A 17,204-nucleotide genomic window follows, 5' to 3' on the forward strand; every position below is an offset into this window, starting at 1 on the left:
GAAATACTAGTATTTGGATATATGAGGTTAAATAGAATACACTGCTGAAATTAATTTTGCCAATTTCTTTTACTTTTTTCATGTGGCTACTGGAGACTTTAGACTGATGTGGCTGACACGCAACTCGTGATGTTTCTGTTGGACAGTGCCCTCTTGGAGGAGTGCTGCAGGGGCTTGAGGAGGGCAGGCCTTGAATGGGGCAGTGTGTGCTTGCAAGCCTTCGTATAAGATCATGAAAAAATTTGTTATGAATACTCCCTTCATAGGACATGTTAAAGAAATAGTATTAAAAATTTATAACACGTTTTGTTGTCTTAAAGTCTCTCCCATGTGCAGTCTTGGGTAGAAGCAGCGTCTCCTGTTTTTGCAGTTTGTACTCTGTATGTTTAGGTAATTACAACTATTTAAACTAGAAGTATCTTATGCACGTTTATTGCGAGACTGCAGTATGAGAGAGCAGAGACTCACTTAGGATACTTAGGATGCAGAATCATGAGGATTCCGGGCCGTGTCTCAGGGCCCTCACCTGGGAGCGTTTGCCCTGATGCTCTGCTCTCCCTTGAAATTCTTCACAATCTGAAGGTCGTTTGAATCTTTGACTCTCTTGCTTGGGGCCTGGCCAGCCCTGGGTACACCTGTTCCCCGGCTGATAGCAGGATGTAGATTGGGGGTTTGCAGAGGAGAGTTTGTCTTACTTGGATAGGGAGCGGCTAAATTTAAGTAGAGTAGTTGACGTGAGTAGGGGATTTTGAGGATTAAACTCCTTGAATCTCTTCCTTGTCATCCCGACAGTTCACTTCCCGTTCGTTGCTGGGTTGGTCAGCAGTTTCTCTCTTCAGAGTTCCAGTAGTTTATCTTTTAGCATGTTTGTGGTGTCATTTTTTCTGGGCTCCTGTTGGAAAGTGGTAAGTTATGCTTCTGTCCTCTTGAAAGAAAACCCGCTAATACCAGCTTGTCCACAGGGAGTTTCTGAAATAAATAACATAGTCTCGTGTTGGCATAGTATGCTTTTCCTCTGTTTCTCATGTGGTCCAGTTATTTTGAGTGTACTTGCTGCAGTTTGTTACAAATGGTCAGCAGGGTTTAACTGCTGACCGGGGCAGCAGCAGGATCTGGGAAGTTTCTAGAGACGCACAGTCTCAGGCTTGACCCCTGCTTTCCTGAATCAGAATCTGAGACTGTGTTTTCACAGCATCCCTGGGTGTGTCCTCTGCCCCTTGGGAAGCCTTGCTTTGAAGCTCACTGACTTCAATGGTGCGTGTGTTTTTCGCATAGTAGCCTCCAGTTGCTGAGTGCCTGCATGTTCCAGCCACCGTACTGGGCCTTTCTTATCCACTCCTCACAGCCAGCTTGCTTGAGAGGGTGCTGAGGCTTAGTGAGGTGAGGTGGCTTTCCCGAGGCCTCAGGGCCTGCAGTAGTGGAGCTGGCATTGGAATCCAGGTCTGTTTAGATGCTTATAGTCTAACAAGGTGTTTAGGGGGAACAACTGTTTATTTGGTGAAAGCGAGTGGTTATAGGTGGTTTACACAAACCACAGTTGGGCCGCTGTTGACTGCTCTGCCAGCACTGCCTTGGCACATTCTGCGGAGGGACTGATGTTCTGGTCATACCTCTGGCCGAGGACTTAGCCACATCACCACACCAGGTCCTGTGTTGTAGAGACAGGGTAGCACCTTTTCTCCCGGAAACAAAGTGTGCTGCTTAGCTGCTTTTGAAATGAAGGTGTCATGGCCCAGATTTTGCTTCCGAGGAGGGTCTTTCAGTAATTTCGGAGGACCTCTAAGTAAAGCAGTTGTGAGATGAATAGGGTTAGGGATCCTTTGGTCCTCTTTTGCACATGTCAGATGGTGATGTTCACTTGTGTCTTAAGTGCTGGGGAAGGCAGAGGACAGCAGAGGTTGTCCTCTGTGGCATCAGGTGACAAGGAACTCCCCAGTGACGTGCCCACCTAATCTACAGCCCTTTTGTGGAAAACCTGTTTTCAAGCTACTTAATCCAACTTATAAAACAACTCTAGGATTTTGAAGAAAGATGGAGGGTAGTTTGGTTTTTCCACTTTCCTCTTTGTCTTACTGATTCTAAAAGCCCATGATTTGGTTTGCTCTAAGAAACTGTATTCCTCTTATCCCTAAATGCCATTCAAGTACAGCTAGGATATGAAGTTTAAAGTGTATTTATGTTTACTAAAAACGAGCCGTTGAAGCTCTGACTCCTTTCAGTGTTTCTGAGTATCTTAGAGTAGTTACATTTTTCAAAGGACTCCATTTTACCTCAGGGGCTGGGCAGCTGAACTTTGTGACTTCGCTCATCCCTCACTCGTGTTTACTTCAAAGGGCACAGACAGAAGCTGGGGCCAAACCGGCATCACTGATTTACCCGTGCCCTTCGTCTCCACTGAGTGCTGTTGGCTAGAAGATAAAGTCCATACTGTTTACTTAAGGAGTTTCCTGTGGTTATATTTTAAGTTTGTAGTACACCCAATGTAAAGAAAATACACTGCAGAAATGTGTATTTCAGAGTGTTCTGATTTGAAAAATGCTGCTCTAATTCGGGATAGTGGAATGCAAAAGTTAGGCGTTTTAAAACAGGTAGTTGCTAAAGAATTCCTTTTCTCCTGTTTAAGTTTAATGAAAGATGAAGTCGCGGGCTCGGGGGATTGGAGGAGCTGGTTGGTTGGGTCACCTACTGTTGGCACGCGGACCAGGTGTCCGACGGCTCCTTGGAACGCAGCCGAAGGCAGGCTCTCAGCTTGGCAGGCAGCTTTCTTCCTTTCTTTGGCTCTGCTGTCCCTTAGGGCCTTTTTTTTGGTCATTGGCATCCAGCCAGCTGCAGGGGAGAGCTCATGGAGGTTCTTATGGTTCATGGCACATTGGAGAAGACTTTGTCACGCAGCCGTAGGTGCCCGCCTGAGGAGGTGCTGGTCTGGGTGAGGGCCCTAGGAGCAGACACTGGCTGCGGTGGCCAGTCCCGCGGGCCAGGCTGAGCACGGGGGCGGATGGCCGTGCGGGTTCAGAGGGAGCGGAAAGGGGGGTTAGTGTTGGGGGGCCTCTCTTTCCTCATGAGCAAGGGGCGCTGCATGTTTTCCCTAAAAGAGAAAGTCTAGTTCAGGCCTTGCGGGCTGCGCTGTGGGCTGTCGCGTAGTCTTCTCTTTTCCTAAAGCAACCCTCTAAAAGTCTCAGAGCCGTTCTTCACTTGCGGGCTGGGGGCTGGGTTTGGTCTGTGGGCTGCAGTTTGCCAACTCCTGCACTTATTTCAGCATGGATAGTTACTGGTCTTCTTTATAAATCCGGTACTTAATGAGTAACCTTTTCAAAGTTAAAATTTTGGAAGTCAGTTTTTACTTGAAGTAAATATTTATATCTTGATCCATCATTTAGAAGTGTGACTTTTTCTAGTTTGTAGACATTTATAGTTTTCATGTATGAATATGAGTGTATATTTTGTTTATAGTTAGCTAATAATAAGGGCTAGATATCAGATTTGCTTTTCTGTGATTTATTTCTTAGTATCTTACCTATATGTGGGATTACAAAAAATAAAAAGACATGATACTTTAAATGAGACCTAATTTTAATGAAGTCTTCAAGCTACATGATTAACTTTGCGCAGTTTTCTTACTTTGACTTTTTAAATTTTTATCAGAAATTTGGCCTACAGACCAAAATAAACACGTACTGCCTTGCCCCCGCTGGGTCACGGGGTGTGGGAAGGTGTTTGAGTGTGCCTGGTCAGCACTCAGTCAGCGACCCGGCCAAGGAATTGAACGTGAGTAGAGTGAGCTGTGTCATCAATCTGTAGACATCCTAGGATCCATATTTCCATGACCAGCTTTGAACACAAGGTGGACTGACACGAATGATTGTTCTTTAGGCTGATTTTGCTGCTTCAGCTAAACTGGAGCTTGCGCGCCAGTGTCTGTCCTTAGAGGACAGTGCAAGTTAGCACGTGCTCGGAGTCGGAGCTGGGCCTGCCACCTGTGCGCTCGTGAAGGGGCGCTGTGCTGAGTGTAGCTACTTTAGTCATCAGAAGCTTAATACTGAGTGTGGGGAAAAGTATAGTTTTTTTAGAATTTGTGATTTAAAAGACTCACAGATAAATGAGCCACGTTGCTCCAACAGCAGCATGGGAGGCTGTGCTGACAGCATTACTTTGTGCCCCGAACAAGGGCCAGCTTCTCTCCTTCTTCTTTGTGGGAGTGGAAGCCTGCCCCCGCACCCTCCCTTTGGAGTTATCTTTTGGTATCTTTCTTTTTTTCTCCTTGTCAATTTTGTTAGGATAAAATGGCATAATCTTAAGAGGTTTTTTTTTGTTTCCCATTTTCCCCAAGTCTGAAAACCAAAGAAGCATTGATGTATAAGATTTATTTGCCATCTTTTCCCCAAAGTTCCTTTCTTGCTTTGTGTATATCGTCTTTGTCCTTATTTCCTTAGTAGTAGCCTTAGAAGTGGGGGCAGCTTGCTGTTGTTGACATAGTTGTGCGCTGCATGGCGACATTTCAGTCAACGATGGAGCTCATGTGTGATGGTGGTCCCGTAAGACTAGTACCATACAGCCCACGAGTGGCGTAGGCTCTACCATCTAGGTTTGTGTAAGCACGCGCTGGGGTGTTCGCGCAGGGACGCAGTCACCTAAGCACGTGTTTCTCAGAACTATCCTCATCCTTAAGCAATGAGTGACTATCTAAGTTTCTTTCTTTCATTAGCAAATGTGTTACTGTGCCCACCGGGCGCTCTGCCCGCTCCTCATCTTGGAGGAGAGAGTTCTCTTATTAGCCTCTAGTGTGGGTGGTTGCTGACTGTGCTGAGTTGTGACATTGCTTTTCTAGTATGTTCTGTGATGTCTCTGTACATAATTATTGGCCTGATCATTAAGAGGAAAGAGACAGCTGTGCCTTATATGGTGGGCCACTGCTGTGTCATCTCAACAGGCTTCGGTCCTGCACGCCGGTTTCTCTTGCGTGAGGCATTGCCAGTGTGCTTATGCGAACCGTCATGGTAGCTTCTCATCCCTAACCGTGTTTTGGTCCTGTGGCTGTTGATTGATGTGAGCATCTTGTCATATGTCTCTTCTGAGATATTTAAAGTTTTTTTTTAAATAGGGACAACTTTTATAACACCATATTTCTTAGTATTCTTACCTAAAACTTAAGGAATCCTTTTCTTTCCCTCGCTTCCTTAACACTCTGCTTATATTTTATTTTATTATCAATTTATTTTTTTGAGGAAGATTATCCCTGAGCTGACATCTGCCACCAATCCTCCTCTTTTTGCTGAGGAGGATTGGCCCCGAGCTGACATCTGTGCCAGTCTTCCTCTATTTTATATGTGGGACGCCTGCCACAGCATGGCTTGCCACACCATGTGTGGGTCTGCACCTGGGATCCGAACCGGCAAACTCAGGCTGCTGAAGCAGAACGTGCGAACTTAACCGCTGTGCCACCAGGCTGGCCCCTCTTCTTATATTTTAAAACACTGTGATCGTATACGTAACAGTGCAGTCGTGTGAAGTGGGTATACCTTTATGTGTCCTGGAGTAATGGCTATGGTGTACAGTTTGGTTTTTTTCTTTTCTTTCTGGATTGGTCAGTATGACTAGCAGTATGAATAAATTTTGCCCTCCATGATCTCCTGTTTTAAAAAATATTATTTTGAGGCAGATCTTCGTGAAAATATCAAATCAGGGTATATTCCTACCCGATGTGGGTGTATTTAGCAAAATGTATCCTTCTAAAAATGTCGGTTGCCTTCCTTTTACCTGGCGTCTTCCAGCACAGGATTTTAGATGGGTGCGTGTGGATATGAGCTTGCTTTTGGGTGGCAGTGATGGCGGAGGCCGCTTCCTAGGTGGGTAGCGAGGCTGCGGCCGGCCTAGGGGTTTCGATTTGGGGCCCTCATGGAGTAGGTGTGTCCTACCAAACTTCCGAATTCACCATGAGTGTCTTTGATAGTAGGAATGACTTGGGAATGGTTATATCCCTAGTCAGCGCTTGTGTTTGATGCCATCATCTTGTCACCTGTTGGTCAAAAGGAGCCTTCGATTGTCTCGCCGTGGCAGGTTTAGATTATATTGTGACTCTGTTTCATATTTCGAGTTATAACGGATAAGGACCTTCTTTAAGTCTTGAGGGAAAGCAGCTTGAGAAAGCAAACCTTGTGCTCTCATCGCCGAGGCGGCTGTGGGGGAAGGTGGGGGGGGAGTGGATGTGCGGCGCTGTGGCCTTGTTGCTGTAGGCTTGGCTGTCACGTTTCCCAGGAACTGAGGCGAGTTGGTCTCTCTAACTCCTCAGGGGTTAGGTTCCGGGGCTTTTAGTTTCTTTATTAAAAGTGGAACAGGTTTTACCGTTTTATGACTTTCAGACTTTTGGCCGTGTGAGTGCTGTCAGTGGCTGAAAGTCTGGTTTGTGGTGGTGATTTACTTAATTCTTTAGTGTTCTGAAGGGTGCTAGGTGCTTAGGTCTCAGTGCTTGTCATTTGTTGCTGAAGATGTTAGTTGTGTGAAAGAATGTGTTCTTCACCCTTAAGAAAGGGTTTACTTTCTTCCTTTCCCAGCGTTAAATTCTTAAGCAAGAATGGATGGATTAATTTTGCAGGTTAAAATCATCCCAAATTTTAGCTTTCTTGTAGCATTTTCAGGTCAAAATTTTTTATCAGTAAAAATTTTCTTTTCTGAGAAGGAAAAAATCCTGCCAATTTTACTTATTTAAGAAGTATTTTATAGGTTCACTATGAAGCTTATTTTACTTTTGTGACCCAAGTTGGCATTTTAGACTGTGGAACTAAACTGAAGTTTGAATTGTGGGAAATTAATATGAAGTTGAAATTTTATTTGAAATACTCTCTGCATTTTGTTTAGACCAGCATGTTTTGGAAATTTGATCTTCACTCATCATCCCACATAGACACACTTCTAGAAAGAGAAGATGTAACACTGAAGGAGTTAATGGATGAGGAAGATGTTTTACAGGAATGTAAAGCTCAGAACCGCAAACTTATTGAGTTTCTGTTAAAAGCAGAATGTCTCGAAGACTTAGTCTCGTTCGTTATAGAAGAACCGCCTCAAGACATGGACGAGAAGATCAGATACAAGTAAGACAATTCACTCTTCTCTCTAGGGTGGGATGAGAGCGAAGCGGGGTAGAATATTGTCATCCTTGTCGTCCAGCAAGTCTGTGGGGCTGCTCTAGACCATTTACGGAATGTTAAGACGGTGAAGAGCGACGGGCTCCCTGGAGCATATTATCTTTAGAACTAAGTCCGGGGAAATCACGGGATTTTAAAAATGAGTGTTCTGAATTTCAGTCAGAAGGTTTGTGGAAGGGCAAAGCGCTTTATAAACAGTGATGGATTTTCTTAAAATAGTAAGATGATCCAAGTAAGTATTTCTCTACTTTGCGAACAGGAAGATGGAGATGATGTGATTCCCCAACGTCACACACCAAATCTTAGCCAGAGCTGGGGTTTTGAAGGGCGTTGCTGATGAGATAAATTCTGACCTTCCTTAACTGAAATTAAGAGTTAGGCTCTTGGTGAATGTTAGTGTAGCTCCATTTAAGCAGGTACCACCTTGGATAAATAACTACAGTGGATTTTATCTACTCATCACTGGTTTGATCTGCTTACATGCGCAGCGGTAGTGCAGTGGGAATCCTTTATTACTGTCTCTTATAACGCTTTCTGTACAGACCCCTGGAAACCTTTATGAGTACAGGCATACCGCAGAGATAGTGCGGGACCAGTTCCAGACCACCGCAATAGAGCGAATAACGCCGTGAAGTGAGTCACAAGAATGTTTGGTTTCCCAGTGCATATAAAAGTTATGTTTACACTGTACTGTAGTCTAAGTGTGCAATAGCATCGTGTCTTTATAAAAGTACATACTTTAATTAAAAAATACTTTATTGCTGAAAAATGCTGGCCATCACCTGAACCTTCAGCGAGTCATAATCTTTCTGCTGGTGGAGGGTCGTGTGAAAACACAGTATCCGCAAAGTGCAGTAAAGTGAAACAGTAAAATGAAGTGTGCCTGTACTTCATATGTATTTGAAGCATTGGGGTTGCAGTTAATTATTTTTCCATTTCCAAGTCTATTGAAATATTTGGCTCCCCCAACCCCCTGAAAATACAGGAAACAAATTCAGGAACAAAAAGTCATTGGCTATTTATTAAATAAACTTAATGGAATAGGAAGAATTGTGGCTTTTGGTAGATTTTCCCTAGCCCTTTCTCCCCCAGTCTGTTCCTCTTTTCTGATATCCTTTTTTTCTTCGTGGGGAAAGTTTTGCTGTCAAGGAAATAGTACTCACTCATGCTTTCAGGTTGCCGGGGGCTTGGGTCTTCTAGGAGTCATGTTCCCTGCCAGCCATTTAAGATCGACAACTAGCATTCAATGACAGTCTCCACTCAGAGATCAGTGCCTTAAAAAAGAAGAGGAAAGAAATTTGGCAGAAGGAATACTTGCATTCCAGCATACTCCCATTTCCCACAGACAGACACTTTGCTGCTTTGGAATTCCCTTCTCAGTGAGCCGGCACAGGCGAGTGATGCTTGTCCAGGGACACATCCTGGTAGGAGGCGGTGTGATGGGCTTGGCCTCAGGCCCACCTGGGAGGGGCGTAACCCTTCCCTCTTACCGCTCTGAGAACTTAGGAAGGGGCTGGCCCTTCTGTTTCTGCACTAGCTGAATGAGGCTAATACCTCTTTCACTGGGGGAGTGTCAGTGTGCCTTATGGAAAATGCTTATTTTACCAAAAAGTAGTTGTGGCGTTTGTTGTATTGTCGCGCCAGTGTTTTTTGTGCTACTTTGGGGGTTATAAGAGGAGTTTGCCTCCCTGGACACACAGCCTTCTGAATGGCACCATTTCAAGGGAGCATGACTCGGGCTGGGCAGAGCAGTTCTCTGCTGGGCCTCCCCCCTGGACAGGGCCACCAGCTGTGTGTAACCTGCATGTAACGGGCTGACTGCAGCAGCTGGATTAGCGTAGAGGGCTTTCCAGATGGGATCTGACAGCTTTTCAGGGTTGGGAGTAACTACAGTCATCTAAGGAAATGTAGACTGGTCTTTTATAGTTTCTGGATGCTGGAGTGATTGCTGTATTTTGTGAACGTCATAACTATATGTTAGCTACACATGTGGATTGAACTATCACTGTTTTAACTTAATTCAGTGATCGTATACAATGTTTTAAAAGTTTGTCATTTTACACTAACCTTTTTAATCGTAATACAGATAGTTCTGGTTTTAAATAATTTAGCATAAATTTGAACTAACAGAACTTTAAATATAGGTCCTTAAGTAGTATTATAAATGCACAAGCTGAAATGCTGTTGTTTCGGTCAAAGTTCACAGAGAGGGACTGCAGAGTGGCTGGAGGCAAGAGGAGAACGGGGAGGGGCTGCTGCCCTGAAGGCCAGGGGAAGGCAGGCTCCAGGGAGGGGACATGGGCCGTCGGATGGGTCAGGGGCTGCTGTCTCGAAGGTCAGGGGGTGACAGGCTCCGGGAAGGAGAGATGGCCCCTCGGGTGGGTCAGGGGCTGCTGTCTCGAAGGTCAGGGGGTGACAGGCTCCGGGAAGGAGAGATGGCCCCTCGGGTGGGTCAGGGGCTGCTGTCTCGAAGGTCAGGGGGTGACAGGCTCCAGGGAGGGGACATGGGCCGTCGGGTGGGTCAGGGGCTGCTGCCTTGAAGGTCAGGGGGTGACAGGCTCCAGGGAGGGGACATGGGCCGTCGGGTGGGTCAGGGGCTGCTGCCTTGCAGGTCAGGGGGTGACAGGCTCCAGGAAGGGGACATGGGCCGTCGGGTGGGTGAGGGGCTGCTGCTGGCAGGCCAAGTAGCCATTGGCATTTGCAGCGTGGAGCATGTGGGCCCTGGAGTGCCTTTGAGGAAGAATTGAAGACAAAGTAGAGATAGCTCTTGCAAATGGTTTCCTGGAAGGGGAGCAGAGGAAGAAGGTGGGAGCTACAGGCAGACGGGGAGTCAGGAGAGATGTGTTTGTTTTTTCCCTAGGTGGAAGAATACCGGTCTGTTTATATGCTGGTGAGAATGATGCAGTGCAGAGGGAGCCGGAGATGTAGTGATGCACTGTGCTTGAGTGGCTGGGCGGCAGTGTGATCAAGGGGGCGAGTGGAGGGCTGGCTTTAGGAACGAGGCTGGCTCCTGTGTAGCAGGAGGAGAAAGGGGCCCAGATGCAGGTTGCGGGTGCGTTTGGGCTGAGCTCTCTCCTGATTGTTTCTCTGTTGTCAGTACAAAGGAAGCGAGGTCAGAGCATACATGCAGTGGGGGAAAAGGAGAGGCCTTGCCGGGTGGGTGGGGTGGAGGGGGTCTTTGGGTGTTTTAGAAGCTCGTTTAATGTTAAGGATGGAGGGAGGGGGAGAGAGTAGCCCCAGCCTGTGCAGAACCAGAACTTTGAGCCGTCTGTATAGTGCCTGGGTCCCATGTATGAGCTTCTCCAGCTAGACCGTACTTCCGAGTCTCCTATAGGAAAAGAGTGAAAAATTCATGAAATGTAACTGAAAAAGATGCCTATGCGCTCAGCTGGACCTTCTGCGTCAGGGTTTGCGAAATACACCCTTAGACATTTAGCTCGTCGCTGGGTTGAGGTCTGCTACCTTTTACTGATTCTTTATTTGCTGGCAACTTTCAAACTGGGGCAGTTGAGACAAGCCCTCCCCGACCCCAGCCCCTGTACAGCGTTGTGGCAGTTTTATGAAGCAGAAAATAAAGAGGAGTAAAAACAGCCAGCATTCGTTTATTCTAGGCCCTCTCAGTATTCGGTATGTGATCCTCCTCTGTGGGGTAAGGACTGTTGTCTTAATATTGCGGACTTGGAAACTGAGGCCCAGAGAGGTTAAGTAACTTGACCAAGGTCATACAGCTTGTAAGTGGTGGAAACAGGTTCTGAACCTAGATGGTATGGCTCCACAAGCTGCACCTGTGTCCACTGCATAGTCCTGTCCCCAGCATAGTGGTGGCTTTATAATAAGTATGGCATCTTTGAGCCCGTATGTTCCTTGAAGTGAGAAAGACTTTAATTTGATTGAGCCATAAGCCTCCAAAAGATAGCTATTTGATAATGTGATCTTCATGCCCACGCACCTGTCAGTTCTGTCGTCTTTCTCTTCAGGTTTTTTACTACCTACAAAGGTTCATTTTGAGACATTCTCACACTGTCCCTCTTGCGACCTCACACCAGACCCCTCAGGTCTTGTGGCCTTCTGCTCTGTTGCCGGTTGCCTCTCGAGCCAGGGTCTTCAAGACAGGCTGCCAGCTGCTGGTCTTGGATGCCTTGAAGGTGTTGCATGTGTTCTAGCCACAGTCCTCACCTCTCCCTGTTGTCACACAGCTGCTTCTGGCTGTTTTGTCACCTCTCTGTCCTGGTACAGTATTTGAGCTCACCGCCTCTGATGACTAGTCGGTTCTGGATCCTGGCTGCTTGACAGGGAGGAATAAAGAGCAGAGAAGGGACCTGTGGGTCTGGGAGGGTGTAGTCTGGACGGGCCATGGAGTCTCCATTGTTACTGTTGAAAACAGACGGCAAGGAAGTGAGTGGAGACAGTGGACCTGCTGCCTGTTCCTCAGAGAGTGCTCTGGTGCTCGAAGGCAAGCGTGCTTTAGGGGTGCAGGTATCTCTAGGGCTGTAGGGGTCTGTGGAAGAGCTCTGAGTCCCACAGCAGTGGGATCTGATGGTGGCTGGTCCCCAGAATACCTTGGAAGGCTGGTGTGGAGCACTCAGAGTTTTCATACAGCTTCCCACCTGGGTTCTCAGGCTCATGTCCTGCTCTCCACTTCAGTGTTGTCGAATATTTGTTGTCTGAAGATGTAATATAGACTGAACACTTGAGAAGTTCCCCCAAAGCAACTTTCTGCCATTGGCAACCCGTGTGAAGATAGAGGTGGCCGGTCCAGGAACTTCAGTGTGTCTTGGGAAGTTAAAAGGTGCTGTGTGCAGTGCGGTTTCGAGGAAACTGGCATCCCCTGTGGTTGTCCTCCAAGCTGTGTCGCTCTCTCTGCCAGCGCAGGCTGCTGATGGCTGCAGCCCCAGGCCGTCCCTGCTGCAGACGTGGAGCTGCGAAGGCCCATGCCCTGCAGCATCGCCTCCCTCGGCTCCCGAGTCCTCGGTGTGCTCTCGTTCTGTTGGGGAAAATGTGTTGCTATTAATGCTTGGTTTAGAGACAATTTTTTAGACACAGTAGAAAATTTAATCTAGAGGTTGAACAGAATAGATTGACATGATTTTCTAATTCCTAGAAGGTGATTTTTGTTATTTTTCACAAAATTTTAGGAAGCCTTTCTGATTTGTGTTTTACTTGATGTAATTAAACTGTTAACATAGATGATGATATAAGTATCCTGTTCTTCTAGGTATCCAAATATATCTTGTGAGTTGCTCACTTCTGATGTCTCCCAGATGAATGATAGACTGGGAGAAGATGAATCCTTGCTAATGAAATTATATAGCTTCCTCCTAAACGATTCCCCCTTGAACCCACTACTTGCCAGTTTCTTCAGCAAGGTGCTAAGTATTCTTATCAGCAGAAAACCAGAACAGGTAAATATTGTTTTCCAGAAGGTAAGTATCAGGGCTGATCATCCCCCTGAGATGATCCCCCCACGATTTTGTTGCTTTAGTGTTGTGAGTGTGCCCTAAGTCCAGGTTCTATAGAAGAATCTTTTAAACCTCAGCGCTCTAAATGCTCGCCGCTTAACACTGATTGACACAGTAAAGAGTATGTTCTCACTTGACCTACTCTTTTCCAAGTGCCTCGCATCTCAGTTTTTAGTAGCCTTTGGTTTCTTCTTTTGACAAGTAGTTAGAAGCATGAGAATGGCGGGCATCCATTTGTGGAGACCGCGTCATGGTGCATGCTGAGCAGTCGACTGAATGTGCGAGTGGTCTCAGCGACTCTATGGCGAAGTAACAGCTGTTTGTGTTTTTTCTTTCTCCTAATGATGATCAATGAAGCGCAAAAAAGCTTTCCCAAGAGTGAAAGTGGTGATTGGCTTACACAAACGGGGATTGTTTCTATTTTGATTCCACTCAAAAACTTAAATGTTTAGCTTGAGACACCTGAGTGTAGGCTGTCGTGTACTTCCGTGCTGTTGTCCTTAAGCTCTGCTGTTCCGTCCAGCAGTGCTCGACAGAAATTCATACCTCACTGTTCTGGCAGGAATCCCCGCTCCCTCTCCTCCTCCCTCTCTTTTTTCTTCTTCTTCTCTCCTCCCTGCACCCTCCTCCCCGCTGTGTCTTGTTCTTAAACAATTCGGATGTACTTGGGAAACTTATTTTCCAAATATCTCTTGTATGTGCACTGATTCTCAAAGTGTGGTCCCCAGACTAGCCGCATAAGTACCACCTGAGAATTTGTTAGAAATGTAAGTTCTTGAGCCCCGCCCCACACCTACTGAATCAGACACCCCGGGGGTGGGGCCCAGCAGTATGGGGTTTTAACAAGCCTTCCAGATGACTCTGATGCATGCTAAAATTTGAGAATCACTGCTCTAGTGGATATAGGCGTGAAAATGATCTGCTTACCAGGAGATTAGAATCCACTTAGGGAAACAGGCAGCCAGGGAGCAGCGAGCAGCTCAGAGCCCAGGTACAGACAGACCTGCCAGAGTGCCGTGAGCAGGACTGATGCCAGAGGTGCAGGGGCTTACACCGGTCGGGCCTAGTGTCCTGCATGCTGCGGAGCAGGCTCCGTGACCCGCCCTTGCTATCAGCAGACATGGAGGGACGGGAGCTATTTTAGGCCCAGTATGTCCGTCCTATGCCAGGCAAAGTGGATCCATGTTTTATTTTAGAAAGACTCGATGGTTCTTTCATGTTCTTAGTTAAGCAGGGTTACCTTCCTAAATGTATTGGAATTGAGGTTCTTTTTTCTTAGATAATAATCCCTAAATCATGATTACTCTAATACCGATTGTCTTCCCCTGTCTGCTTTCTGATGAGGTATAACAATACTGCTGGCTGTTTCAGGAAAGTGCAAGTCATCCCATCAGCCTAAGCTGCTAGTCAGTTCCAGATGGTTGTAGCATTATCTAAACGGGTCTTACACCTTCCTCACTCTCTGCTCAGGGAACCCAAATTTGTGGGTCCTGGTTTTCAGTGTACCTTTAATAGAGAGAGAGAACACACTGGAAGCTTTGTGGGGCTCTGAGTATTTGCATTGGTCTTCAAGGGCAGACATACTGTGTGTGTAAAGATGATGGCACGTGCCAGTCAAGCATGGAGAAAAGGGCCCAGTCACTCTGTTGCTTGTTGTGCCTCTTGGCTCAGGACTCCTTGGATGATAACGGGAGGATTCAATAGCCCTTGCTCTTCAGCTGTCTTCAGGGACAGGTCAGACCTCTCTGTGCTTTTGAGAATCATGAGTGTAAATAAAGGTTTCCCATCGCATGATACGTTAGTAAGGATATATGCAACTGCAAATAAGGGAAAAAAATTCAGGCTCAGTTGGGCTTAGCCAATACAGACGTTTGTTAGCTCAAGGGCCAGAAAGTCCGGGTACAGGCATCTTCAGTGTTGGATGGTTTAGCACCTCAGCAGTGTCATCCTCAGTATAGGACATCTAGTGTCCTTGCTGGCTGTCCCTGGCACGCGCTGTGATTTATGCCTTTGGGCTCCAGATCCACTGCTTTTGCCACTGAATCATGCAGTATTTTGACCACTTGTGACTTTTTCCTCCTCTCTCCTCTACTGTGCCTTTAAAAACTACTGTGTGACTCAGTTGTGAGTGGATTAATTACATATAACTTCTTCAAGATTTATATTACAAGAGCTAACCTCATTGTCTAGAGAAGCAACGTGTGATGGTTAATCGTGCATTTGCACTGATTGTGTGAAGCAATCTTAGTTGTCATCTCTGGCTGTTAGACTTCTTCATGTGGGATAATGGGAAGATCGTGGCTTTTGGGGCATACAAATCGAAGTTTAAATCTCAGGGCAGCCACTTTTCAGCTCTCCAAGATACTTAACCAGTCTGAGCCTCGGTTTCCTCATCTGTAATATTGAGTTAAGCAGCGCCCCCTCGCAGGCTTTTGAGAGACTCTGTGAGGCTTTGTTAGAGCAGCTGCCGCACCAGCCGTGCTGCTCCTGGGCCTTCTGAGTAGATGCTTCGTGCACACGCCAGAAATCCGAAGGTGCAGCGGGTGGGCGGGACAGAACAGTCTCTCTCTTCTTGCTGCACAGAAGAGACCCAGCTGGCAGGGTCACGACTTGATCACTGTTTTCATATGCCCTGGGCGTAGTTTCAGCCTCTTCCATGCTCACCCTCCTTGTGGTAATCTAATCGGATGAATTGCTGAACTAAAACCCAAATGTGGTGTTTCTGTAGCGGATGAGTTAGCCACTTTGACTGACGTAGAAATCTTCATGTTTTGAATTTTCCTCTCTTACCTGCTAGCATATAATTAGGATTTTGAATATTTATTATGCATTTTAGTGCAAAGTCTAATAGACTTGCTCTAGGTCCATACACTGTTAAATGATATATTCTCTTGCTCTTTATAGGTGTTACTGTATTTTTGATCCTCATTCTTTGAGAGTTAATAATAAAATTGAGCAGAAATAAAAGATTCTATTATAGTGCATTTGTATTAGGGAGCATGTGATAATTTGGCAAATTTTTTCTAACTTGTTTTTGAATATTGTAACAATTAGCAAGCTTTCCAGTTGGACACCTTATTACTAATTCAACATTTGCTGCTCCTTGACTTAAAGTGGTGTTGGGGTTTTGGAGGGGGCAGTTAGAGGCATTAGGATGGAAAGCATTCTAAAGTTGATAGTTGCCAAGTTCTGTGTGGTTCAGTTTTGGTCTGTTCTCCTCTAGATTGTGGAGTTCTTGAAGAAGAAACGTGATTTTGTAGACCTTCTTATAAAGCACATAGGAACCTCGGCTATCATGGATCTGTTGCTCAGGCTCCTGACATGCATCGAGCCTCCACAGCCCAGGCAAGACGTGCTGAACGTGAGTAGGATTATGACTGTCGTTGACTGGAGTGGGGGTGGTGTCTGAGCTGGCTGGGCTGCTGTGTGCTGGGGTGGGATTCCAGGGGATTGGTAGCAGAAGGTTGTCTGGGAGGAGGGGGTAGAGAAGGAGGGTTGTTCCGAGAGAGGATGAGCTGAAGATCTTGCAGGGTTAGGATTCCAGATGTGCACATCCCTAGGTATGTGGGATGTTTCCTTGTCCAACATCATTGTCCAAGGATCCCAAAGGGGATCCTTCCCTTTGCTGGTTTGTTTTTCACTGGGAGTGGGACTGTGCAATGGGTGGAGGATTTGTCTTAAAGCTGGTAAGAGGAGAAATAAGAAGCTGGGAGCTATAAATCTCATCTGAGTATGCTGTGAGGCTTCTTTCTTGAGAACACACACTGCAGAGTTATCTCTAAGTCAAAAAGGAGAGATGCCGATATTTCCAGGGAATCAGGCTTCAGAAGTAACCTTGTTCTTCTGGGTACTAGGAGCATGGGATAAGAGGGAGAACAGAGTTTGCTTCCAAAAGGGCAATATTTTAAACTTTAGAGAGATGGTTATTTTAGGATACCTGTGCCTTTTGAAGAGCTGTCTTAGGTGAAATTTGGGTGGAAAGAGGGAAGGATGTAACTTAAAGATACGGTTTCTCATCTGCCTCCTCCTCTTGTCATCTCTTTCCTCCTCTCTTCGCTGCTTTCTTCTAGAACCATTCCCCAGCCCATTCCATCTTTAATACTCAACCTGGAACCCCAGGCCTTACTCATTTCTCTGGAAATGAGTTTTGTTGAAAATGCTCATTTTAATTAAAGACCTGCAAGGACTGGAAGGAAAGACAGCAGAAGGGTTTGTCAGGTGGTGTCCCAGGAAAGGGCACGTTTTTCTGAGATGGGCAAATATGCCAGGGCGTGTGTTTGTATGAGGGGAGGAATCTGGGCATGGGTTCAGGGCTGGATCTGTAGAACCAGGCAGAGGTCTGCTGAGAAGCGCAGTTGGGTATAGCTAGTGAATGTCCTGGGGGTTGCCTGTGGGAAGAGGCCCTAAATTGGGATGCTGGTTCCTTGGAGGTGTGTTTCTGTGGCTGTCTTTTATCAAAAGAAGTTGAAGATTCTGGGCAAGACTGTTGAGGACAAGGAGGCGGGTAACCTTTATTTTTAGATTATTATAGGGGGAAATTGTTCAGTCTGGTTTCTTAGAAATTCCTTTGGTCACTTGGGGTTGAATCTCAGGGCCAGTTTCCAGA

At 46.2% G+C, this 17,204-nt stretch overlaps 1 protein-coding gene across 50 annotated transcripts in view; it reads left to right on the top strand.

Moving 5' to 3' along the window:
• The window catches only part of PPP6R3 (protein phosphatase 6 regulatory subunit 3), a 140,780-nt gene that overhangs the window by 55,328 nt on the left and 68,248 nt on the right, over positions 1-17,204 (top strand). For 29 of the 50 annotated variants that reach the window (XM_023653807.2, XM_023653816.2, XM_070228540.1 and 26 more), the window contains 3 exon segments: positions 6,853-7,085; positions 12,355-12,541; positions 15,822-15,959. In XM_023653807.2, the coding sequence (XP_023509575.1) occupies positions 6,859-7,085; positions 12,355-12,541; positions 15,822-15,959 (552 nt within the window). In that variant the 5' untranslated portion in view covers positions 6,853-6,858. 50 annotated transcript variants of the gene reach the window in all.

Source organism: Equus caballus, chromosome 12 (genome assembly GCF_041296265.1).
Source record: "Equus caballus isolate H_3958 breed thoroughbred chromosome 12, TB-T2T, whole genome shotgun sequence".
Lineage (NCBI taxonomy): Eukaryota > Metazoa > Chordata > Mammalia > Perissodactyla > Equidae > Equus > Equus caballus.